Source organism: Hipposideros armiger, unplaced genomic scaffold (genome assembly GCF_001890085.2).
Source record: "Hipposideros armiger isolate ML-2016 unplaced genomic scaffold, ASM189008v1 scaffold_33, whole genome shotgun sequence".
NCBI classification, from domain to species: domain Eukaryota; kingdom Metazoa; phylum Chordata; class Mammalia; order Chiroptera; family Hipposideridae; genus Hipposideros; species Hipposideros armiger.
In genome coordinates this window covers 4,276,427-4,301,434 of record NW_017731383.1, presented here as the reverse complement: position 1 = coordinate 4,301,434, position 25,008 = coordinate 4,276,427, and the positions used below count along the sequence as shown (strand labels likewise).

General features: G+C 59.2%; 1 protein-coding gene across 1 annotated transcript; it reads left to right on the top strand.

The window, feature by feature from the left end:
- TECPR1 (tectonin beta-propeller repeat containing 1) lies at positions 1–24,991 on the top strand. Its single transcript, XM_019637494.1, has 25 exons — positions 1–347; positions 3,868–4,103; positions 4,502–4,684; positions 4,924–5,046; positions 5,951–6,076; positions 7,760–7,934; positions 8,027–8,127; positions 9,681–9,782; positions 10,648–10,793; positions 13,708–14,195; positions 14,569–14,714; positions 15,587–15,742; positions 16,176–16,325; positions 16,425–16,582; positions 17,566–17,693; positions 18,754–18,856; positions 19,397–19,493; positions 19,564–19,643; positions 20,637–20,693; positions 21,179–21,359; positions 21,670–21,805; positions 22,211–22,303; positions 23,066–23,172; positions 23,299–23,418; positions 23,607–24,991. Exons 1-25 carry the CDS (start codon positions 224–226, stop codon positions 23,754–23,756), a joined length of 3,666 nt encoding a protein of 1,221 aa, XP_019493039.1. The 5' UTR covers positions 1–223; the 3' UTR covers positions 23,757–24,991.
- The last annotated feature ends 17 nt before the right edge of the window (positions 24,992–25,008 follow it).

Genomic DNA, 25,008 nt, shown 5'->3' with positions numbered 1-25,008 from the left:
GCGGGCTCCGGCGGGCGGGTCCTGGGGTGACCGGGAGGTGCTGGGGGCGGCGGGCTGGTCCTGAGGGGCGGCCACGCTCCACGGGGCGCGCGGGAACCCCCTGCACCGGACCCCGCGGCTCGGACCTCAGCGCGACCCCGCCGCGACCCCGAGGCCGGCCCGTGACGCGCGCGCCGCAGCCAGTGGCGCGCGCCGCGTCCCCGCGTCACGACGAGGCCGGCCAATGGGCGCGGGTCGGGCGGCCGCTTCCTGCGCGATCGCTCGCCGGGCGCCGCGGGAGCGCCGGTCCGCTCTCCCCGCCGCGGAGGAGCCGCCGCCGCGACCCTGCCCGCCGGGCGCCGGCCCAGGTGAGCGCAGCCCCCGGGCCCCTCGGGGCGGGTCGCGGCGGCGGAGGGGGGCGGCGCCTCCTCCCCCGATCGCTGCTGGGGCCCCGACGCCGGCGGGGAGGGAGGGAGAGAGGGGCTGCGCGCGCGCGCTTCCCTGCACCCCGGCCCCGGCTTCGCCCCGGCCCCCCGGAACGCAGCGGCCGGGTGACGCCCCCACCCCCAGCGTGTGCGCTGGAGTGACGTGGGAAGAGGCTGCAGGGCCCCGGGGATCGCGCTGGGAGGAGCCCTGTCTGTCCCTCCTCGGGGCAGTGGTGTGAGCACATCTGCTTGTCGTGGGATCAGGGCGGGCAGATGGTCAAGGCCGGGCGCTCCGACTGTGCTACTGGGGGCCGGGCAGGGGGCCCGCTGTCGCCCAAGTGCACGGAACAGGCACGGACCCGGGCTGACCCGCCCACGGTGATGGGGGCCGGGGTTCTCCTGCAGATCAGCCGGCTCAGGGCCCTTCCTGCCCCGGGTCTGGGCAGACTCCGCGCATGGGAGGACTCCGCCATGCATGCCCTGCTGTTTTCTCCCGCCTCTAAGACCCTGCCGTCGCCTTCCAACAGCCCCCGCAGTTGGCAGGCAGTAAGCGACCTCAGTTGCCAGGACTCTGTTTGCACAGGGGGCGGAAGTAATGTGTATAATAGAAAAACTAACCAGCCGGAACCCTTTCAGGAAGGATCCTAAGGCCCACTCCGGGAAGTAAATGCTTCAGGAGCTCTCTGGGGACTATGTCCTCCCCCTACCAACCCCCTGCCTCACACACACCCCCACCTTTGGTCTCTGAAAGGATCTGTTAATAAACCAGCCGGAAAAGCAGATGGTTCTGAGGGTGGTGAAGGTCCAGCTGGAACTCTCTGTGTAAAAGTTCTTGGCGAATGGAGGTAGCTTTTTTTGGAAGATATTCCTACTCCATCTCTTTATCCCTACAAAACAAAGAAGTGCCAGAGAATCACGGAACTTAATGCTCCAACCCTCCTTTCAAGAGTCCTCTGACCCAGTGACCCCGTGTCCCTGACAGGTTACCCAATCACCTCACAGCCAGGAAGTGGCCTGTGCGGAGCTGGGGCTGCATCCTGACCCAGGTGGGAAGGCCGTACAGCTGTCCTAGGATGTTCGCTCTGTGTCAGTCACCTTTAGCTGGGCAGTGACTGGCGCCCAGGCTCCACTCTGGAGGGAGTTTGCCAACACAACCCCCGCCCCATCCTTGCTCTGCAGTAGAGTCTTCCATTCCGTGCCTGGGAGGCTCAATTATGTGTATGTGGAAATTACTGCTTAGTCATTTCTCTGAAGGAAAGTGTATCAAATGCAAGTCAAAGTCACCATTCATTGAGCTCAACCTGCAGACAGAGCCTGCCTTACCTAGTTACATACACAGTGAACTGTGAGCTAAGAGACATCTTTGAAGATTGGATTTATATTAAAAATAACACCATAGGAACCAACATTTCCTCCCCAAAAAGACCTTAGTTTCCCCCCAGCAATTTATGAGGGGGATTTTTAAACATACAGCCACGTTGGAAGAGTTATCCGGTAAACACCCACATGCCCTCCGTCTAGGCCTGCTATTAACCTTTTGCTGCATTTGCTTTATCACACGCCTACCCACCCGTGGTGACTGGACTTCTAACCTCCAGTGACTAAGGAATGACATTTGGCTCCCCTGGAGCAGTGTCTCCGCCTCCGCTCAGGGAGTTGGCAGTGTGTGGACGAAGGTGGCAAAGATTATCTGTAACTTTGGCTGAAGACCCACTATGTGCAGAGCACTGTTAGGTGCTAAGGAAATGAAGAGGCTGAAGACTCGGGCTGACCGGAAAGGAACTTGATGTTTTATTTTGTTTTGTTTTTAAGAGACAGAAGATAAGTGGCAGTTTGTGGTAACAAATGCCAAGTGATAAAATGACATCAGTGACACTCATTGAGTTCTTGCTGGGTGCTGAGCACTGTTCATTAGGAGCTCTGTACCCGTATTATTTCATGCTTACAACAACATAAGTAGGCCACAATTCCTTTCTTTCTTTTACAAGATCAGGAGACTGAGGCCCAGAGAGGTTAGTAGACTTTTGTGGCGCTAGAGAGGCAGAGCCAGGACCCAAATTCCAACAGTGTGGGTCTGGGTGGCTCTGGGCACTCTTAGTCACAGCGTACAGACACAGGTGCCAGTTTCAAATGGCTCCAGAAGGCTGGTGTTCAGACTTCCCGTGTGTGTGACTGGGCGCGGGGGGTCCTGGGTGGAGAGATGGAGGCTCTGCGCAGTTGCCCTGCGGCCTGCTGCTCTCTGCAGCTCAGACCCCCTTTACTTGCTGTCCTGACGCTTCCCAAACCTTGGCTCCATTTCTTCCGCTTCCCTTCTTCCTGTTCCTTATTCTTCTGGCACTTTCTTTCCAACTCTCATTCACTCTTTCTTCTTGGTGTTTGTAAGACATTTTGTCCCAAAGGAGCCTATTTACCCGAGGCAGATGCTCCTGTTTTCAGACACATTCCATCTCGTGTTGTCCAGTCACCGGGCTTTCTGAGGCGCCCACATGCCTCGGGCACGCCCCCCGCAGCAGCCTGGCCCCAGGCTCCAGGTGCCCAGACTCTGTCTCCTCTTAGCTCCGTAGCTCCGGTTTCCAAAGCAGACTGGCTGCGTCCTCACCTCCAGGCCCTTCCCTGTATCCGGGCCCTTGGGCGGTGTTCTGGGCATGTGGCCTTGCCAAGGTGGGATACACAGCCCTATCAGAAGCCCCAGGAGTTACGTCCCGGGGGACAGCAGCACTGGCGTGGGGAAGGTCAGTGGTGGAGTGCAGCGGTAGCCTTGCCCACTCCCCACCAAGGAGAGTGGAAGAAGAGAGAAATAGGAATGGAGGATGGCAGAAGAATGGGGAAGAGAGGGCGGTGGTCACACAAGGAGGGTGAAGGCAGGACCCTCACACCCCTGCCACACAGCCGCGGGGCTCCTGCAGGACCACGCAAGGCTCTAGCTGGGGTGCCAGGCCGGTGTGGATGCCCCCACCACACCCATATGGAAGGTCCTGATGGGACCAGCATGAGGGAGGACGCCCACCCACCGGCGGGCAGAGGCCCCCAGGGAGGCAGCAGGATGTGTGTATGTTTGGGATTCAACTAAATCTGCGACTTTTCATTTATTCTTTTGACATGAAAGATCTGAAGGAAATATGGCCGAATAATAATATTCATTAAATTTGGGGAGAGAGATACTTGGATGTTACATTTTTTTCCTCTGTACTCTTTTGTATGTATGAAAGAAGTCCCCATAATTAGAGGGACAGGAAGGAAAGCAAAGAACGAGAAAGGGCCCTGGAGTGGACGCTGGGCTCTGCCTCTGATTTGCGGGGTGCTGCACGCACCCGCTGTCCGGGCCACATTTTGCAACCTGTGGCGTGAGAAAGTCTCCCTGGGGGTTCCCGGGCCCTGCCTGGCCTGGATGTCCCCTGAGGCTGGGAGCCTGGCGCTGGCTGGGCTCGCTGACCCTCGGCCTCCGCCTCCCATTTGCCCACAGCTGCCGCTGCCATGCCCAGCTCGGCGCTGTGGGCCGTGGATCTCTTTGGGAGGGTGTACACGCTGTCCACGGCCGGGCAGTACTGGGAGCTGTGCAGGGACACCCAGCTGGAGTTCAAGCGGGTCAGTGCAGCCACGCAGTGCTGCTGGGGCATCGCCTGTGACAACCAGGTCTACGTGTACGTGTGCGCCAGTGACGTCCCCATCCGCCGCCAAGAGGAGGCCTATGAGAACCAGGTGGGGGCCCTGTGTGTGGGTTGCTGAGTTGGTTGGTTGGCTGGGAAATAGAGCCCCTGCACCCCACACTCCCGGCCGTCTCCCACATTCTGCCTAAGATCCGAGTTGTGTAGTGTCTCTAGGGCCACAGCCCCTGCTGTGTCCTTGCCCAGGCAGGCTGGCCAGGTCAGCACAAGGGTGGTCTCCCCGCGGTTTCCAGGAGCCCAGGACAGCCGTGCCCTCCAGTGCCTGCCCCCTGAGGCAGCGTGTCCAGGGGCAGGCTGTCTGCCTTTTGGGGCCTTGAGGATATGCTGGCTGATCCCCGAGCTCCAGGCAGGCCCTCCGCTTTCTTCCCATCATGGAGACCAGCGGGAGGGGCAGCTGCAGGCCTAAAGTCCATGTCTGCCTCTGGCCCTCAGCGCTGGAACCCTGTGGGCGGCTTCTGTGAGAAGCTCCTGCCAAGTGACCGCTGGCCGTGGAGCGACGTGAGTGGGCTCCAGCACCGGCCGCTGGATGGGGTGGCGCTGCCCTCGCCGCACTGGGAGTGGGAGTCCGACTGGTACGTGGATGAGAACTTTGGAGGGGAACCCACCGAGAAAGGGGTAGGTGAACTCAGTTCCTGCTGTGGCTCCACGTGGGGAGGGAACGCTTTAGGCTCCGCCTATCCCCTCAGTGCTGAGTGGCCGCCTACCCTGCCTGTGCCCTGTGTGCTTGCCACTTTCTGCGCGGGATCAGTGGGGATCAATGTGCCGCCCCTCTTCCGCCCTCTTCCCTGCCTTCCCCAGCTCTGTCGCTTCCTCCCCCCAGAGCCTTACAGAGCCCGCCCCCCTGGGTATTTCAGGGATGGACATATGCCATGGACTTCCCTGCCACCTACACGAGAGACAAGAAGTGGAATTCTTGCGTGCGGCGGAGGAGGTGGATCCGATACAGGAGATACAAGTCCCGGGACACCTGGGCCAAGGTCCCCGAGCCTGCGTGTGGCCTGGGAGCGGGCGGGCCCGGACAGGGGCGGGCGGGCCCGAACAGTAGTCCCACTGCCCCGAGGGTCACCCTGACCCTCACTTCTACCTTCCCAGCCTGTGCACAGGGGACAACACCCCCACGCTGTCTCCTGGGAACACCAGGGCACTGCATGTCCCTGTATCCAGGAGATGGACACATGGCGAGCCAGGCCAGACAGGCCCAGGACAGCATGGGACTTGTCCTGCCCCTGGTCTCTGGGCTGCCCCCTCACAGACGGAGCCTCAGTCTGTGCCCTTAGCATCCCTCAGCCCCACAGGAGCCACTCTGGCTCTTGTATTGTTTCTATGACTCAGACAAACCTCCCAACTGTTCTGGAATCCTGCAGGGCCTTGAATGAGAGGAAAGCCCGGAACCCTCACCAGACCTCTTTGGAGGGGTCTGCCAGCTGTGAGGTGGGGTTGCCAGCCCCACCTGTTTGCCCCTCGGGCTCGGAGCAGCCCAGAGAGCCAGGTGACGGCCAGCGTCATGGAAGGCTTACTCCTCGGGGCTCAGCCCCCTTCTAGGTCTGGTCACTGACCTCTGCCTTCCATGCTGGAGCAGCAGTGACCACTCGCGAACATCAGCTCAGGTCTGGTGGCCGACGGAGATAGAACAGGGCAGAGGGGACCCAGGGCCGGGAACCCTCCGTCCTGATGTGCCGGCTCTGTGAAATCAGTCAGCTGTGCACTGAACTGGAGGGGACCCTGCGGGAGGGGGTGGGGGGGCGTATGGCCTGGTGCCTACCAGGAGGAGAGTAGTGCAGGGGCATAGCTCAGGCATCCATCAGGAGGAGACGCAGCGCCACCTCCTGGCCCTGGGTGCCCACAGGTACTGACTGCCGTTGCCTTGCACCTCTGTTTCAGATCCCTTCAAAGGATGACCCCAAAGAACTGCCTGACCCCTTCAACGACCTCTCTGTTGGGGGGTGGGAGATCACAGATGAGCCCGTGGGCCACCTGTCCATGTGGGCCGTGTCTCTGCAGGGAAAGGTAAGGCCTGTGCCCCGCCGTGCCTGGACAGGAGGTGGCTGAGGGGGCTGGTCACGGGCAGGAGAGAAGCTGCCCTCCCAGAGTCCTCCCAGAGGTGGAGGAAGAACGGCTGTCCCGGAGACCTTCTCTTGGCCTCCTGTCACCGCAGCTGAGGTTAGCCTGAGCAGGCAGCCTGTTACCGGCATCCCCACAGTCGCTCTCCTGTGGACCCACTGAGTCCTGAAGCCTCTCAGAAGCCTCTCATTTCCACTGCATGCCTGGCCTTGGCCTGTGCCTCCTCTGAGTCCCCAGAACACTAATCAGTGCCCACCCTGGGCTCAGACGCCATCAATATTGTCTTCTCAGACAGGCTCTGAGCTCCCTGCCAGCCCCTTGGGGCACGTCCTACACAGCAGTCTCTAGCAGTATTGTTGGTGGGTGGGTGAATGGGGATGGCTGGGTGGGGATGGGTGGGTGGATGGATGGGTCAGTGGATGTTTAGAGAGGAGATCCTTCTCTCAGGGAGTTTGTGAACTAAACAAAGGAATAAAACCAGCCCCTGATGGCAGCAGCGACCTAGATGGTCCTGTGTGCAGCTAACCCAACACTTAGTCATGGTTTTAGAGTGAACGCTATGACTATTTAGTACTCTTTACCACAAATTGACCAAAATTCTCTGGTTGGCTTTGGAACAGTCACCGTGGGCTTTTATCAGGCTTAGTTCTGGGGTCCTGTCTGCCCCGGGCTTAGGTCAGCCGCTGTTTATCTGAGTCACGCTGCAGGATGGTGGGGCGCTGGCCTGGGACAGAGACCCCACTAAGGGACCACGCCCACCTGGAAGCAAAGAAAGGAGAGAATGGAGGCTCTAGAGCAGTGTTTGTGGTCGCTGCATGCCGGCTGTGAGCCAGTGCTGCCCTGCACCAGTCCTGTGATCATAAAGGTGTGGCCAGGACCCTGGGCTCCAGAGGAGATGGGGAGACAGATGGGCCCCCAAACCAGCAAGTAGCAGGAAGGGAGGCCTGTCCAGGCCTGGTTCTGCAGTGCAGTCCATTGGCCGTGTCCCCATTATGGAGACAGCTCCTGTGACGGGGTCCCCAGCCCTCTTGGACCACGCAGCAATGTGCAGCCTCCTCCAGATTAAATGAACCAAACAGTGCAGATATGAACGGGTAGCTCACAGTCTTAAGTGTTTGATTAAACTCACTGTCTTTGGGTTAAGAAGAAAAAGAGGTGTACATTTTATACATTGCTATAAAGGCGGCTTGGGGGCTTTCCTATTTCGCCACTGGGGACCTCAGCTTCCCTAGAGACAGGTGTTCTGAGAGCACATCACCACTAGAGGGCGCAGGACACCAGGACTAGGGCCGTAGTTCTCCCTGGGCACCAGGGTGATTTGGGGAGGGGGTTCTCACGGCAGATGAAGGAAACAGGTCTGTCCCTTAGGACAGCCGATACCCAGGTGTCGCATATTTTAGCGGTGGTGGGGATCATCTCATCTGGCACGAGGATCCCTGTGGCAGTGGGCAGGATAAGCGAGATCTGGACAGTCAGGGCACCGTCGTCCCTGGTCCCCCAAGGCTCCACGCTTGCCTGTGCATGTCCTGCTGCAAACGCAGCCACGCGTAGGCAGCTGGCTCCGCCACGGAGCCCTGGCCCTGGCCTGGCGCCGCCGGACCCTCCCTGTGGGTTTCTCCCGCCTCCCAGGTATGGTACAGAGAGGAAGTCAGCCACCCCAACCCCGAAGGCTCATCGTGGTCTCTCGTGGACACCCCGGGAGAGGTGGTCCAGATCAGCTGTGGGCCCCACGACCTCCTGTGGGTCACGCTGTGGGAAGGGCAGGCGTTGGTCCGGGAAGGAATCAACAGGAACAACCCCAAAGGTGGGCAGCCTCTCACCCGGTGCTGGGGGGAGCGGGGGCGCCCAGCGCCCTCCCTGACGGGGGCGCCTGCGCTTTCTTCTGGGACTGGGTAGGAAGTTCCTGGTCGATAGTGGAGCCGCCCACGTCGGAAAACGGGATCATGCACGTCTCCGTGGGTGTGGGCGTGGTCTGGGCCATCACCAAGGACCGGAAGGTAAGACGGGGTCGCCGGGGTGGGGGTGGGGGTCCCAGGGCTCCGTTTCATGTCGAGGGCGGTGTGGTTTTTTGTTCTTTTGGTCTGAATCCTTGAGGACAAAACAGCCAAGTACTGTGCACTCTCTGTGCCCACGTCCAAGGTGGTTGGTGCCTGCGGAATCCCCTCGGTGCCCCAGTACCAAGTGCCGAACTGGGTTGATTACGTCATAGGCCGTAACATTCCAAATAATCAGAAGCCGACTTTCTGAAACTCTGGGCCAGTTGATTGCTTCCCCTGTCTTCCTGCTTGGTCCTGTGCAGTGCTTGTCGTTTTTATTTTATCAGAGGCAAGGCCAATAAAATACGCTGGTTTGAGGCTGCTTACAAGTTCTCTTTCTAACCCCCACATCAAGGGCATCCAGGGACCGGATCACCCAGCACCTCTGATCCATCTCCAATGCGGAAGCTCCCCAGCCTGAGAAAGTACAGATCAGCTGTCCCCTTAGGGCCCCCAAGCACCCCCACTCTAAGAGCAACAGATTAAATGAGCGGAGTATTATATTTATAGGAGCAATCTTCTCAGTCTTCAGACAAATATTTGATTGTGCTTACTTTGTTTGGGTGAAGGAGGCATTTTAGACATTCTAGAAATTATAAAATTTCTCATGTAACTGGTTCCCTCCCCCTGTCCCACCTCAGAAATTGTGGATAAAACACTTAAATACTAATAGCGCAGGGTCTCCTTGCCCGACCCACCACCCAGGATGGGTAGGGACAGTTGGGGGATGCAGTGGGAACTGGGAGCTGTGACTACCAGGTGAGCCACAGGGCCCCAGGTAGGCCTGAAGGAAATTTGGTTGAATTGTATGTATTTTTACATGAAAAAATTAGGCTTAAAGAGACTATTTCATAAAGCACTAAAAATAGACCCAAAATAGGTTAATTATTCTAATGATGAGTTTAGAAAAATGGTTTTTCTAAATAACACCATTAAGACAGTTGCTTACACAGAGGCACTCTTGACTGGACAGTGTGGCCTTTTCCAAGCATTGTGAGCTAAAGTGGGGATTGCACAGACGTCCACAGAGGATGGGATGTCGCTGGTCAGGCTCACAGGTCGGAGCCTGGGTTTGAGATACCGTATGTACCCCACTGCCCATGAGATGTCCCACCTCCCAGCTCTCACCGTGGGCAGTGAACAGCCGACACCTGCTTCTACTGCCTGGTGCCAGCAGGTGCCACTTGTGTCTGAACCAGTGGGGAGAAGGTTTTAGAAAGATTCAGGCAGCCTTGTCTCCTGGAGGGACAATGCCTTCAGCCAGAGAATGCACAGGCAGCCACCAGGACAGGTGTGGCTGGGGCAGGTGACCCTCGGCCCTGTGGGATGGCGCCAAGCCCAGAGGCAGCGTGGGGAAGAGGCCATGGATGAACATTTGTTTTCTAAAAGATGTGCTGTGCTCATTTGTGGCACGAACCAAAGGATCAAATCATTCCCCTGTTCTTCTTGAGCCTTTCAAAAACAAAAGCACCTATTTCAGTGGCACTCAGGGAGGCATGTATTTGACCCCCCAGGTGTGGTTCCGCAGAGGCGTCAACTCTCACAATCCCTGTGGCACCAGCTGGATTGAGATGGTTGGAGAAATGCTGATGGTGAATGTGGGGCTAAACGACCAGGTGTGTGTGTGGTTCTGGGCCTGGCTTCCTGAGGGTGGGTCTCAGAATGGGGGTTTCTGATGCTTCCCACCGTCCCAGCGGCCAGGGGTGAGACAGGCACCACCTGGTGTACACAGGTTCCGGGCACAGAGACCAGCCTGCCACAGCCAGTCACAGAGGCACCGAAGCCCTTCTAGGAAGGCAATCTGAGGCCACAGCTCTGCAAGGCCCTGGGCTGGCTGGGGCCCTTCAGGCATCCCCAAGGCTGGGCTCAAAATGGGCTGCTCCCTGGCGCGCTCCCCTGGGCCCCTCAGCTGCCCAGCACACTTTCCTTCCTCGGTGTCCAAAGGCAGAGAGGAGGGGCCTCCGGCCTCCTTTCCCGTGGAAAATGAGGTCAGAATCCAGGAGGTTTGCTTCTTTAAAAGACCAGGACCACCCTCTGGGTTCACTAGGGAACAGCTTCCTTGCCACCAGAGGCAAGGTGGGGACATGGGTGGGCTTGGTGTCCCAGCACAGCGCCCACCGGCACCACCGCCTTCCCTGGCCCCTGTCACCTCAAAGCCCCATGTCTGCCTGAGGTCGGTGAGCAGGACAGGTCCGTGCTTCCCCCGAGCTTGGTGCTGTGCCCTCCTCCAACCCGCTCTGGGCTCCACTTCCTGCATTTGACTTCTGCACCCACCCCACGGCCATGCCATCCACCTTGCAACCCCAACACACATGCACACACACACCCCACTGCATATTAGGGGCATTCCTGCCTGCATTTTCAGACGTGTCCTCCAGCCTCGGGGTGCTCTCCCCCACCCCATCATCCACCCACACTGAAGAAGGGAAGGGAGCCCCCAAGTCTGCATGGCTTCCACCCAGCAGCACCTCTCTGTTCTAGGTCTGGGGCATTGGCTGTGACGACCGGGCCTTGTACTTTCGTCAGGGTGTCACCCCCAGCGAGCTCAGTGGGAAGACATGGAAGGTCATTGTCGCCAGCCGAGAATGTGACCGGTCACACTCTGGCAGCTCCTCAAGTCTCCTCAGGTGATCCCCGGGGGCAGCAGGCCTCGGTGGGCAGTGTCTGGAAGAGGCATCTGCCTGACCTTTCAACAGGGCGCTGGGCCTCGTCACAGGCAGGAGAAACTGGGTTCTGATCCACAAGAGAGGCAGCCTGTGGGGTCTCCTCCCTTTCTGTGCCTGGTGTCCGGGCCTCGCCCGAGGGTGGGAGATGGGAGGTAGGAGGTGACAGGTGAGCCAGGCTAGGATGTCTGTCCAACAGTGGAGCTGGGGGTCATCCGGAGAAGGGACCTGTTGGTTCTGAAGTCTCAAAGTCTGGGAGAGAAAAGGCCTCTTTGTGGGGTGGATGCTCAAGCAAAAAGATGGAGGGCCTTTCTCACCTGGAGCTGGGACCTCAAACTTCACTGCCAAAATTATCTGGGGAGCTTGTTCCATCACCCCGTTTTGAACTCTAAAATGCCTAACAGTATCCCCTAACCTTAACCCTAACAATATCCCCACAGCCCAAACACTAGCCCCCCCCACCCAATCCTAAACATAAAAAATACCCTGTCTGGAAACTGAGGGACCCACCCGGAAGCTGTAACAAAGGCTGCGTCATCCTTAGCAAGGCTGGGGCCGCACCTCAGCATATAAGGTTTCCCGCGCCCACAGGTGGTTTCAATACAATGGCTACTCAACATCTTGAGTCCGGTTCATTGATGCTAACAATCTGCAGCTGGTGCCCGGAAAATTCCCTGCCCAAGGTCACCTTCCCTCTTCTGCCCTCGCATAAGCACGGCCATATAAACGAACTACGGCTGATAGACTGGTTCAACTTTTCTCCTAACAGAGGACAGCTTTTGTGCACCTGCCCCCGATTTCAAGTATTTCCTTGTCGGTCTTTCTTACCTTTCCATTGCGCCCACTCCGGGCGGTCAGATGCTGCACGCTGGATGCGGCAGCCATGTCCCTAAACATTGAACCTGTCCAGGCCCCGCCCCCAGGGCTCCTGTTTCAGTAGGTTAAAATGATGGGGCCCAAGAGTTTGCATTTCTTGCAAGGCCCCAGGTGTGCTGCTGCTGCAGTTCTGGGGACCTTGGGTCTAGAGCAGGGGTCGGCAAACTGCGGCTTGTGAGCCACATGCGGCTCTTTGGGTACGTTCCTTCTCAAAAGTTTGCCGACCCCTGGAAGGGCCAATCCTGTCCCTCACAACAATTTAAAAATTATTTGAGAGCCATAAATATATTTTTACATAATCACCATTATGTGAATAATATCCTTTAAAAATTTTATAAATGAAACTATGCTAGTTTTATTTTCATTTTCAATTTTACTTCAGAGCCTGCAGCTCGCAAGCCGCAGTTTGCTGACCCCTGGTCTAGAGAGTGCATACGTTCCAGCTCTGCCCACTAGCCATTAGAGCCGAGGCAGGTGACAGCGTCTGAGCTGGAAACGCCTCAGCTCCACAAAGAGAACGCCTGAAGTGCTTACCTGCCCGGTCGTGCAGCACATGGGGCCTCGGCGCGGTGCTCTGCAGCTGACCACGTCCCTGTCTGTAGCCTGGGCCCTCCCCAGGCCCTGGTGCACGACCCTTAGCTCCCCAGCTTGGTGGTCATCACACTGTTGCACCACCAGCCCAGAGAGCCGGGAGGACAGCAGGGCTGGGCTTGCTCAATTTACCTGAGGGTTTAGTCTCCTCAGCTGGTATAGTTCTCAAACTGAGCAGCACATTGGAATCAGCTGAGAAGCTTCTAAGAGCACAGATGCCAAATCCACATGACCTTGGAAATGGCAACGGCTTCTTAAGTATGACACCAAAAGCACAAGAAACAAGGAAAACAGATACATTGGGCTTCATCAAAATTAAAACTTTTTGCATCAAAGGACCCTATCAAGAAAGTGAAAAGACAACCTACAGAGTGGGAGAAAGGACTCGCAAATTATATATTTGACAAGGGTCTAATATCTAGAACACAGAAAGAACCCTTAGAGCTTGACAACAAAAAGACAAACAACCCAATTTAAATAGGGCAAGGGACTTGAACAGACATTTCTCCACAGTAGACACATGAATGGCCAGCGAGCACAGGAAAAGACGCTCAGTGTCAGCACTGGGGAAATGCAAACCAAGGCCAAAGCGAGATATCACTGCACATCAAATTAAGACACTAACAAGCGTTGGCAAGATAAGGAGAAAGGGGACCGCTCATGCATGGCTGGTGGGAATGTAAAGTGGTGCGGCCCCTTTGGCAAATAGTCTGGCATTCCCTCATCATTCACGATCTCCAAAAGGTGGAAACCCCACTGCTCATCAGTGGACGAATGGATTAAAGGCGATACAGCCATACAGTAGAATGTTATTCGGCAGTAAAAAGGAATGGGGTGCTGGTATCTGCCTCCACACAGGGGAACCTTGACACCCTTATAGTAACTGAAAGAAGCTAGTCACAGAAGGTCACGTAGCGTAAGATGCCATTTTTACGAAATATCCAGAACAGGCAAACCCATAGAGACAGAAGGCAAGTGAGAGTTTGTCAGGAGGGTGGGGAGAATGGACAGTGGCTGAGTGGGTACAGGGTTTCCGTTTGGGGTGATGAGGTTCTTGGAACTAGGTAGTGGGGACAGTGGCACAACGTTGTGAACATACTTAATGCCACTGCCTTGTATGATTTAAAACGGTAAATTTTATGTCATGTGGGGGTTTTTTGCCCCAATAAACAATATTACTGTCAGATCTCCATCCCCAGATGTATCGATTTGATTGGTCTGGGGTGCAGCCTGAGTGTTGGGACTGTTCAGAGTGCCCAGCTCCCTGGGACGCGTGTATTCATGTGTGTGTTGCACAGAGAGGCTGTGACCTGCGCCATGACCTGCTTGGGGGCACACAGGTTCTCGGGGGTGGAGCAGATGAGCCAGGCCTGCCGACAGGGAGTCACGGCTCTGTCCCCTTTGTTCCCAGTGCTGGCTGCTTCTTTGGCGACGAGGTGAGGGGCAGTGGCGAGTCCTGTGCACCCAGCGACACGGATGCCTCCTCAGACGCTGAGAGACCAGGGCCTGACCAGCCTATCCCTGCTGAGTCTCTAGACAGTCCCGGGAACCCCAAGAGCAGCTCAGCCTCAGGCCCAGACACTGGCAAAATCACTGAGCACTCCCCGGAGGGCCCTGGCCCGGCCGGCCAGACGCTGGGGCCCGAGCCTCACTCTGGCCCAGCCTCTGCCCCTGCCGAGCTGCCCTGGACCAATATTGACCTGAAGGAGCCCAAGAAGGCGGCCAGCCACTCTGCTGCTGGCTTTCCTGAGACCACCAGCCTCTCCGAACTGGGGCTGCTCCCACTGGGCTTGGAGGAGCCCTACGGCGCCGATGACCACCCGCTGTGGGCCTGGGTGTCGGGAGGAGCCTGCACTGTGGAGGCCCACACTGTACTCAGATGGTTCACTGTCCAGTCAGGTAAGGGGGAGCGTCGGGGCCCAGAGCCCAGAGGCTGCTCCTGGGGGAGGGGAGCAGGCCCCCGCCCTGCCTGAAGCCCTCCCTGTGCTCCACTGGTCTGCCTAACCCTCCAAGACCAGCTGGCGCTTGCAGAAGGAAGAGCATCAGCCTGAGGCCCCCTCCCCCCTCCCTGTCCTAGTAGTGGTGGCCATTCCAGGTGGAACTGGAGGGACATCATGGTATGCGCTGTGGGGAGGGCTCCTGGGCATTATACAGAGGGTGTAGCTTTCTAGCAGGAAAGGGCTGTTTTTTAAAAACTTAAAAAGAGCGCTGGCCCACTGCCCAGCTGTTGGTGGGCCGGGCGCCCGGCCCTGAGGCTCTGGCCGGCCTGCAGGCCTGTCCCCCTCTGTGCAGACACTGTCGCTGTCCATCACGCCGGCCCAGACCGCTGCCTGGAGGAAGCAGATATTTCAACAGCTCACGGAAAGGACCAAGCGGGAGCTGGAGAGCTTCCGACACTACGAGCAAGCCGTGGAACAGGTGGGCGGCCCCGACACACTTTTATTCAGCAGGCATTCATTGAGTGCCTACTGTGTACCAGCCCTGAGGTGAGGTGGGAGAAACAGACAAACAGATGCGTGCATCCCTCTGTCCATCCATCTTGGATGTCAAGCCGTCCCTTCCATGTCCTTAAAGATTCCGGAATGAAAAAAGGAGTTCATTCCTTAATTCATCCATCCTAAAGAACTGCCGCGGCCCCACTGCATGCCAGGCATGATGTAGGCTGTGGGGACCCAGAGACCACAGCAACCTCAGCGGGAGGTGCAGGGGGGTGACTCTCCCCACCAGGGAACCCCACGTGCAGAGATGGTGCAGTGTTTTATTGAGAACTGAGGACAGGGTTGAGGGTGGTCTCGGGCCTCCTCAGGCCGAGCCCAGCCCCCGGAGGCCCACAGTCAGGTTGGGTGACAGAAGGTACATGAAATACATGACGAGTTTCATTCAGAGGACCTGGCTATGTCTCGGCTGGTGGCACAGAAGCATTTCACTGGTAGCTAGGCATTGGGCTAAGGCAGGCCTTGTGGGTGCCAGCTCTGCCGCTGACTCACTCTGTGATGTTGGGCCAGGCGCAGAATCACCCCAAGCCTCAGTTTCCCCATCTAAAACAGGGAGTAACAGTTCAGATCCCGCAGGCTGTTATGTGTAGATGGCACAGACTTGATAGCATCGCTTTTGACCTTAGGGTGAAGCATGTGAGCTGGGAGTGCCGGGCGGGAGCTCCTGGGAGGCAGCGAAGGGACTGGGGACCAGCGGGGAGCTGGGTGCTGGGAGCTGGGTGCACACACGGTCTGAGCCTGGTGCCAGGGGCCTGCCTGTGACTGTCCCCATGACCTCCGGGGCTTGTGCCACAGTCGGTGTGGGTGAAGACTGGGACCTTGCAGTGGTGGTGTGACTGGAAGCCCCACAAGTGGGTGGATGTCCGCGTGGCCCTGGAGCAGTTCACGGGGCACGACGGGGCTCGAGACAGCATCCTGTTCATCTACTACGTGGTCCACGAGGAGAAGAAGGTGCACGGAGGGGCCGGGCGTAGTGGGTGGGGGTGCCCAGAGCCGGGGCAGGCCTCGGCCAGGTCCCTCTTGACTGCGGTGCTGGGCTGTGGTGACAGAGTCCCCTTGAGTGGCGGGCAGATGTGTGGTGGCCCCACCGAGCCATCTCCTCAGTCCGAGCTGCTGACAGGCTCTCGGGTTTCAGCAGAGAAACCGCTCACCCTCCCAGGACTGGGGTTTGAACCCAGTCCGTCTGAGTCTCAACTGCCCTATTCTCATCCAAGATGGAAGCAGGCTTTTGCCCATGAACTAGGCTTCTACACCGGAACTTCCAGACCCCACCACTAAAACCCGCAGGCCAGGGCGCGAAGGATCGGCTCTGGGGACCCGGGGGTGACCCAGGCTGTGCGTGCGCACCCCCGGTGACAGGCCTGCTGCCTCCCTCTGTGCACAGTACCTGCACATATTCCTCAATGAGGTGACAGCCCTGGTCCCTGTGCTCAATGAAGCCAAACACGCCTTCGCCCTGTACACCCCCGAGAGGACCCGGCAGCGGTGGCCGGTGCGGCTGGCTGCCGCCACCGAGCAGGACATGAGCGACTGGGTAAGTGGGCGGTGGTCCCCACAGCCGGGGTTCAAGGGGCAGCAGACGGGGCAGCCGCTGCCCCTCTTCTAGTGGTGACCAGCCATCTCCCCACGCCAGCTGGCCCTGCTCAACCTGTCTTGCTGTGAGAGCCAGAGGGTCCACGGCCGCCCCTCCCCGCAGGCCATCTGGTCCATTACCTGCAAGGGGGACGTCTTCGTGAGTGAGCCCAGCCCAGACCTGGAGGCCCCTGAGCACCTGCTGCCCTGTGACCAGATGTGAGTGGGTTGTGCCCCAGGCAGGCTGGGGCCCGGCCGCCCCGCCCCGAGCGGCCAGAGCTGTGGTTCTGGAAGACGGGGCCGCAGCGGGAGCACACGCGCCTCGCTTCCTACCAGCCAGCCACAGGCACTGCTGGCTGGTTCCCAGGCCTGAGCCTTCCTGGGCCTGTGCAAAGACCTCAAGGGGGACCAGAACACTGGCTGGGCTCCGTTGCCCTGCTGAGCAGCTGCTGTGTGTTGGGGTGAGGGGACCTGGCTCTGTAGGTGGCATTTAAAACCAGGAGGTGGTTGAAGCTATCCACTGGGGGCAGTGTGGACAGTCCTGGGGCGTCCAGCACTTCCAGTGGGAAATTACAGGCGCACCCTGAGGGGACACAGTGCTCCCGATCCTGCCCCCCAGAATGTCATGCAGAGCCCGCGAGGACCAAGGGCACAAAAGTGAGACCGGGAGGCTCCGCTCAGGAGGGGCAGTGGATGTGTCTGTCTGCCGTTTGTTCATCCGCTCTTGGAGGCCTTGTGTGCCTGACGCCCAGTCAAACAAGTCAGACTACCTCTGGTGACAGTGGCCGGGCTTCAGCCACAGGAGGTTGACCCAGGTGGCACCTGCACCCTGAACTCTGGAGGCCCTGGAGGCCTTACTGTCACCATGTTGTGGCTCATCCAGCAGACGAGATAGATGTCCCTGCTCCTACTGTGGCGTGCCCACCCCAGGCCCCTAGGAGCAGTGGGACAAGGGCTGCTGACTTCCCTCTGGAGACGCCAAGCCTCCTGTGCAGACGCGTGACCCACTTTATCTCTGGTTCACCCCCAATGGGAAGCCAAGCATGTTCCATTGTCCTTAGTGAAGTCTGTCGCTGGGACAGAGACGAGTGAACTAGGACATCCTGGGAGGCCACAGGGCCCCGGGGCCCCAGAGCTCCACGGGCAGAGGCTGGAAGGCCCTGCTGGGACCGCGTCTCCCGCCCTCTCTCGCCTTCCCCCAGGTTCTGGCGGCAGGTGGGAGGCCACCTGCGAGTGGTGGAGGCCAGCGGCCGGGGCGTGGTGTGGGGCATCGGCTACGATGGCACAGCCTGGGTGTACACGGGCGGCTACGGCGGAGGCCACCTCCAAGGTGAGGGCATCCCACAGCCGGGGAGGCAGGACCGCTCCCCACCCTGCCGCAGCATCTCGGCTTTTCCCTGCTCTAATCCCTCTGGCTTCCCTGCCCCACGCCAGGGCCGATGTCCCAGTGTTGACACTCGGCTGGCAGCTGGCTGACAGGTGACCTTCACCACTGCCAGCCTCTGCAGAGGACGGACGCTCCTGGGGCTAACCCAGGAGACGCGAGAGCCCGGAGACCAGGCCCGGCCTCCGAAGTGCCTTCCTGGGCCTTGAAGATTCTAGAAAGGCAGTGACCAGGGCCTTCACTGTGTCCCCTTATTTCACAGACGAGGCCTCCGGGCACACTGGGGCAGCCCCAGGACCTGTGTCTCCTGATTCCCAGGCCCAAATTCTAGCTCCTCATTAGGTGGGCTGTGCCTTGAGGGATGGGAGCCCTGTGGGCTCCCCAAGTTCTGGGAGTCAGGGTCCCTGTGTCTCCTACTGGGAAATGGAGGCAGAAACAAACACTGAAACGGGGTGTCCCATGCCACAGCCCACACGCCTTGCTTTGGGGGGTGCGCTGCTGTAGAAGTGTGTGTGGTCCCTTGAAGATGCACATCTGCACGGGTTTAACAGCGTCCCCATTTGTGAGGCAGGAATTGCCTTTGTCCCCATTTGACAAATGAGGAAATCGGGGCTCATGGAGGCTATGTGAGTGTTAATAAGGCATGGGCTGCTTGGGCTCACGCCTGCCCGGTGCCACGTGAGTGATGCAAGGGGGGAAGAGGTGCATCCAAGAACAGAGAGTGAGAGGGGCTGCAGGGGTGTGGACGGGAGGTTTAGTGCACAGCAGGTTCTTCTCACCAAGGTTGTGCACACCCAGAATAGTCACAGAAACCCCAGCCCGGCCAGCCCCTGCGAGAAAAGTTCAGCAGGCCTGTGAGCCCCTTTCGGCTGACCCTCTCCGGCCCGAGCTCCCCGCCCAGTCTCTGCAGCCTTCGGTGCTTAGACGGAAGCTAGGGTCCCCAGTCCAAGTCCCCAGTGGGCAGGGCAGATGGGGCCTGGGACCTGGCAGCCTCCTCTGCCCCCAGGCCTGGCCAGCAGCAGCAGTAACATCTATCCACAGTCGGATGTGAAGTGCGTCCACATCTACGAGAACCAGCGCTGGAACCCTGTCACGGGCTACACCAGCAGGTGAGCACTGTTTCCAGGTGCTGCCCAGCCCAGCCACCGTCTTGACAAAACTGCACGGCCACGTCCAATGTAGTGATGTGGCATGAGAGCTGGCGTGCAGCCCCTGACATGGAACTCTCCGGGTCTTATTGCTTACAGGGGCTTTTTTTCTTGAATCTTTAAGCATAATGCATATTTTTTAAATGTATTGAGAGGTATAACATACATAAAATGTACAAAACATAAATGTATACGCAATGAGGCACCTATATCGATTTATCGGTAGGTAGGTAGATAGATAGACAGACCGACAGATAGATATACATAAAAACAGATGGGCTTCCAGCCCTCACGGTGGCTGCAGCCCTTAGATGGATTGTATGTAGTCCAGGCCCCTTCGTGCTGTGCGGTCACCCCAGTTGCAGTCCCAGCCCTGAGGCATTTCAGCTTTTCGGAGATGCAGTGGTCCCAGTGTGTGTGTCACCAGCCAGTACCTGGACAGGACAAGCAGTTCTTGCCTCTCTTGAGTCACCCTCCACCTCCCACCTTGTCCTGCCGCAGGGGTCTGCCCACCGACCGGTACATGTGGAGTGACGCCACAGGGCTGCAGGAGTGCACCAAGGCTGGCACAAAGCCCCCATCTCTGCAGTGGACCTGGGTGAGCTCCAGGCTCTGGGTTGGGCAGGGGCTGCTTGGGGGCCTACCCCACTGATCTGCCCCTCCCCCAGGTTTCTGACTGGTCCGTGGACTTCAGCGTCCCTGGGGGCACCGACCAGGAGGGGTGGCAGTACGCCAGTGACTTCCCTTCGTAAGCATCTGTGCGGGGGGGCAAGACCAGGCGTGTGGCCCAGCCGGGCCTTCTCCTCCGCAGCAGTGGCGTCACCAACCTGCCAGGCAAAGCCCCTGCCCCCTCCAGCACCCAGGCATAGCTGAGGCGTAAATCCTGTACGCCTGTCTCAGCTGCCAGCAGGGTTTAGAGCCAGCCGGAGAGGTGTGGAGGGGCCCAGGTGAGCTTGAGCCAGTGCACCTGACCTCAGTGGAGAGACTCAGAGAGGACGCCATGGCTCCCTCCACACCTGGCTGTGTCCCTGCTCTGCTGGGCTTGGGCTGTGGGAGGGCCAGCCGGGGACCTGTGCACTGACTGGGCTTAGGGGCCTTAGCAGGGGCGACTTTGGGGAGCTTTGGGCCAGGCCCTGGCCGTAAGCTGGGGTGGCCCAACATGAGGGAGGTGTCGGGGTGAAGGAGCAGCTTGAGCACAGCATGGAGAGCGAGGCCAGCGCCGTCCTGGGAGGCAGGAGGCTGAGTGTGTCAGAGGCGGGCAGTGAAAGAAGTGAGCGACAAGCCCGCTAAGCTGGGCTTCCCTGGCAGCCGGTTGCATGGCGTCAGCAGGCTGCAGGGCTTCACGGTACCCAAGTCACATTCAAATGGAAGACAGAGCCTGGAGTGGCCCAGGGCCAAGCCATGGCAGCCGACAGGTGACAGGGGCCGTGGGCCCTCAGCTTGACTGTTCCCCAGAAGGGCTGTGATGGGACCTGGGGTGGAGAGGGTTTAGAGCCCCCTCAGCTAGAACCCCAATTGAGCAGCTGCCATGCCCTGGCCCCAGGGAGACCCCAGCCAGTCTAGAGGCATCTGAAGGACAAGCATTGTTTCCGGTGAAACTGCTACCCTTTGAGGCCATGCCATGGTTTATACCGAGGCTCTGTGCCCTCTAACGGGTGGAGAAAGAATGTGCGTGTGCAGTGTCACTTTCCAGAAACTTCCATGGAGTGGTCTCGATTTCAGCTTTTTCTACCTCTTGCAGCGCATATCACGGGTACAAAACCATGAGGGATTTTGTCAGGAGAAGGTGTTGGACCAGGTAAAGACTGAGCCACAAGGTAACTGGGGGGTGTGGCCCTACCCGTCCTACTGGGTCCTCCCAAGCCAAACCTCCTAGCCTCTGACCTCAGTCCCAATAGAAGGAAAGGGGAGAGGGGAGGGAAAACAAAATCAAAGTAAATGTCAGCCCAGGAAGTGCCTGAGGGCTCCTAACGTGCTGTAGTTCCGGAAGAGTTTGCTTTCAAGAACAAATAAGGGAAATGTCATTGGAGACCTGGCTGAGGGCAGGGGGCAGGGCAGGACCGGGGGTCGGGTGGGGGCAAAGCCACGTCTCCAGGCCCCTTACTGCCACCCATCCGGGAAGCAGTGCCCACCCAGATGCTGAGGGGTGGGCCAGGGTGTTCCTGGTCCCCCCAGGGCCCTGCTGAGGCAGCCTTGGGGAGAAAGGTGGCCTGGTGCTCCCCTGTGTCGGGTGGGCGGCCTGAGGCTGGCAGTAGCAGGGGTTGTGCTCTCTCCACCATATAGAAAATGCAAGCTGGTGACCAGCGGGCCCTGGCTGGAGGTGGCCCCTATTCTCCTCCGGGACGTGTCCATCATCCCCGAGAGCCCTGGCGCCAACGGGAGTGGGCACAGCATCGCACTGTGGGCTGCCAGTGACAAGGGGGATGTGCTGTGCCGCCTGGGTGTGTCCGAGCTGAACCCCGCGGTGAGCACCCTGTCCCTGTCTCTGGGGACCAGCGGGCCGGCCCACCCTGCAGGTCCCCTCAGGGTTCTGACCTATTCTCCAGAAACAGGACTCTTGTGGAGTCGGGCTGGGCTCAGGCCTCCCTTGGCCTGCCCAGGATGGTCTCTAGGACTGGTGGACACGGCATGTGGTCTGAGGGGTCATCAGGCTCGCTGGGCAGTTGGAGCTGAGGATAGGTTGGCGTGAAGCCCTGCCAGCTCCTGGGGCCCAGGACTTGGGGTGGCAGAGGTGGGCCCAGGCAGCCTCAGTGTCCTCCTCACCCACTCTCCAGGGCTCCTCCTGGCTGCACATTGGCACTGACCAGCCCTTCGCGTCCGTCTGCATTGGGGGCTGCTACCAGGTGTGGGCCGTGGCCAGGGATGGCTCCGCCTTCTCCCGGGGCTCCGTGTCCCCCTCCCAGCCAGCAGGTGAGTGCTGCCTCCCCTCAGGAGAACCCCCACCCAGCGCCACCAAGCTGTGACAGGGATGCGGCTGGTCAGAGGGACATCGCTGTGTTTCCACTTCCAGAGGAAGCTGGTGGACAGGTCTGATTTTCAATTCAGCTTGACAAGCATTTACTGAAAGTGGCCTGTGGACCATGTGCTGGGGGCAGAGCCAGGGACCCCCCAGAGGCTGTGCCCCCTCCCGCTGGGCCCTGCTTGGCACTCAGCTCACACCAGGCCCTAGCACACCTGTGTGGTTCTGCCAGCCTGGGGACAGATGCCAGAACACCCGTCCAGCCCCGATAGCTGCAGTGGAGGCCTGTGCTCCTGAGTGCTGGGGTCGCAGGTTTGATGTTTCCAGCTGCATCCAAGTCTGGCTTCCTGTTGCAGGTGACTGCTGGCACCACATCCCGTCTCCTCCCAAACAGAGGTTAAAGCAGGTGTCAGTGGGCCAGACCTCCGTGTACGCCGTGGATGAGAACGGCAAGTTGCTCCTGACCCCCAGTGGCCACCGGGGGAGGTCTGGGGTTCCCTGAGCATCCTGATGGGATGAGACCCTCACTGGCCCCCAGGTCCCTGACACAAGACCTTTGTAAGCCACCATGAGGCGCCTCCCAGCCTGAGGTCAGTCTCCACACAGGTCCCTCCCCCAAGCTCCCCAGGCTGCGGAGCACCAGCACCCCCGAGGTGGGCAGCCCTGCCCCAGCCTGGGGCACAGAGCACAGTGCCAAGGTCAGGGTGACGCTGCACAGTGGGGCCTGTGCTGGAAGCATCTTCTAGAAGGTGCCACTCAGGCCTGTGACCCCCGGAGCCCCATGGCAGGCAACTGGGGGCTGCAGAGGTGGCTGCATGGCAGCTGTCTGTCACCGGCTCCTTTCCCTGTTGTGCCGTGGATGTCCCCACTGAGCGAGGCAAGGAAAGCGCAGGTGCCAGATAGAAACCCAAGGCTGTGATCCCAGAGCCGTCCTCTCTGTTTGTGCAAAGAATTCCTTGTTCTCAGTTTCTCATGCGTAGAAAGAGGATGACTTTGCCAGCCCAGCCCAGCGGGACGATTGTGCAGCTCAGGTGGCACTGCGTGTGGGAAGGGCAGAGCTGGCTGTGGGGCTTGCCTCTTGCTGTCAGCAAAGGTCCAGCAAGGTGGAGACACAGGGGGAAGGTGGTTAGACCCCCCGCCCCGGCTTTGCATACCCCGAAGTGGGTCCTGACACTCTTGCCTCACTTCTGGTCATGTCCTTCTCTCCCCAGGGAACCTGTGGTACCGCCAGGGGGTCACGCCCAGCTACCCGCAGGGCTCCAGCTGGGAGCACGTGTCCAACAACGTACTCCACGTGTCTGTGGGGCCCCTGGACCAGGTCTGGGTGCCTGAGGGACAGAGGGCAGAAGTTCGCTCTGGGGTCAGGGACTGGGGGCCTCTAGGTTCCCACTCTGGTCACCCTGCTGCCGTCCCCATGGTGCCACCAAGCGGGTCTGTGTTCCAGGTCTGGGTCATCGCCAACAAAGTCCAGGGGAGCCGCAGTCTCAGCAGGGGAACCGTGTGTCACCGAACAGGCGTGCAGCCCCTGGAGCCCAAGGGGCAGGGCTGGGACTACGGCATCGGGGTGAGCAGGCAGATGGGGTGGCTGTGCTGGCTGGGGCTCCGTGGTCACATTGCGTGCTTGGGCCCCATGGGCTGAGACCTGGCGTGGGGTTGGTGGGAGGCCCAGGCAGGGTCCCTCAGGGGCCTCTGGAAGGATGGTCTCTACCCCTGGACCCCTGCATCCCCGGTGACATGCCTGTCTCCTTCCAGGGGGGCTGGGATTACATCTCTATCCGGGCCAATGCCACCAGAGCCCCCAGGAACACGTCCCAACAGATGGCTGCCGAGCAGGCCCCCCCCAGCGGGCCCTTGCAGGTGGCCAGTGCCCCGCAGGAGGCCATGGGCCCTGTCTGCTGCTGAGGCCACCTCCCTCACCTGGACGCAGACCTGGTGCCCAGTTGGAAGGATCGAAGTTGGTCCATGAGCCTTGTGCTGTAGCTGAAATGTGGACCCTAAGAGTGGCTTGAGGAAACCTGGCCTGAGGTCACAGCCTTGGAGGCACCAGAAACAGCCCAGAAATGTGAAGCTGTGTGGATGTTCCCCGCATGTGTCCCGTCAGTGAGGGGGGCTCGGCATTTGGGGTAGGGGGTCCCTCACCCCACCTCTCCCTTCCATCCCTTCCCCTCTGCATCCCACCTTTCCAGGACAGGAACCTGGAGCCTGGAACCTTCCAGGAACACTGGTCCCTGGGGAAGCAGAGCCCAGAAAGGAGCCTCCTGAGCCCCGGGCATCCCAAACCATAAAAGTGGCCACGGGGCTCAGGGCTGCCTTGCCCACACTGGGATCATGTCTCAGAGCAAGACTCACAAATAGGGCCTAATTCCAAAAGTTAAGGAAGGGGTTGGCAGGTTGGAAATAAATGCTGGAGGGGGTGTCTTCTTCCCCACGTGGGCATGGGTCCTCCTGGGTGGACGGAGGACCAAAGGGCCACCCCCAGCTGGGAGACGCTGCTGGAGTGCAGATCGCTGGTCACCAGCCATCAGCCATCCCCCCCCCCTGACGCGTTTGTGGGATGGGGGCTCCTTTTACTTCTGATCATGTTGCCGGGGGAGACGGCAGAGGGGTGGAGACCAAAAACCCCTGGGGCAGGAGCTCCGCCTGTGAAGGCACCTTCAGCCGGCGGCCCCTCCTGTCACGCAGCCTCTGGGCTGCTTTTTACCCAGTGATGCCCCATTTGGTGAGTTTGCTTCCTACAAGCACTTTGCCTGGAGCTTCCTTGGCCGACAGGAAGGGTCAGTACCTCCTTTGGGGTTCCCTCCCTTGGGGCATTGAGGGAGCCAGCAGTCTGCACTTGCAGGTGGGATATGGAGGCAGGAGTCTGGGCGCAGGGCCCAGATGGACCGCGTGGGGTTGACCGTGTGTGTTTACTTACATCCCTTCATTGGGTTATCTCCGAATGGGCATTATGGGTTTATTCTACAGCAGTGACCTGTCCTTTTGCTGTGACTCTCTGTCTGCAGCTGGTCTCACTGCCCTTTCTCCAGGGAGACTGCGTCCCCTCACTGCTGAGCACCGACTGTTTCAGCATCACCGAACCATCTCTATTCCTCAGATGCTTATTCAATAAAAACTTACTCCAGAGTGTAAAGTGTAAATGACTTGACTTTTTTTT

What these genes read in the sequence shown, in the direction of transcription:
- TECPR1 (XM_019637494.1), top strand. Translation starts at nt 224, where the DNA reads ATGGGCGCGGGTCGGGCGGCCGCTTCCTGCGCGATCGCTCGCCGGGCG. An exon ending in AGGAGGCCTATGAGAACCAG is followed by an intron (nt 4,104 to 4,501) that starts GTGGGGGCCCTG and finishes TCTGGCCCTCAG; the next exon opens with CGCTGGAACCCTGTGGGCGG. An exon ending in AGCTCCTCAAGTCTCCTCAG is followed by an intron (nt 10,794 to 13,707) that starts GTGATCCCCGGG and finishes CTTTGTTCCCAG; the next exon opens with TGCTGGCTGCTTCTTTGGCG.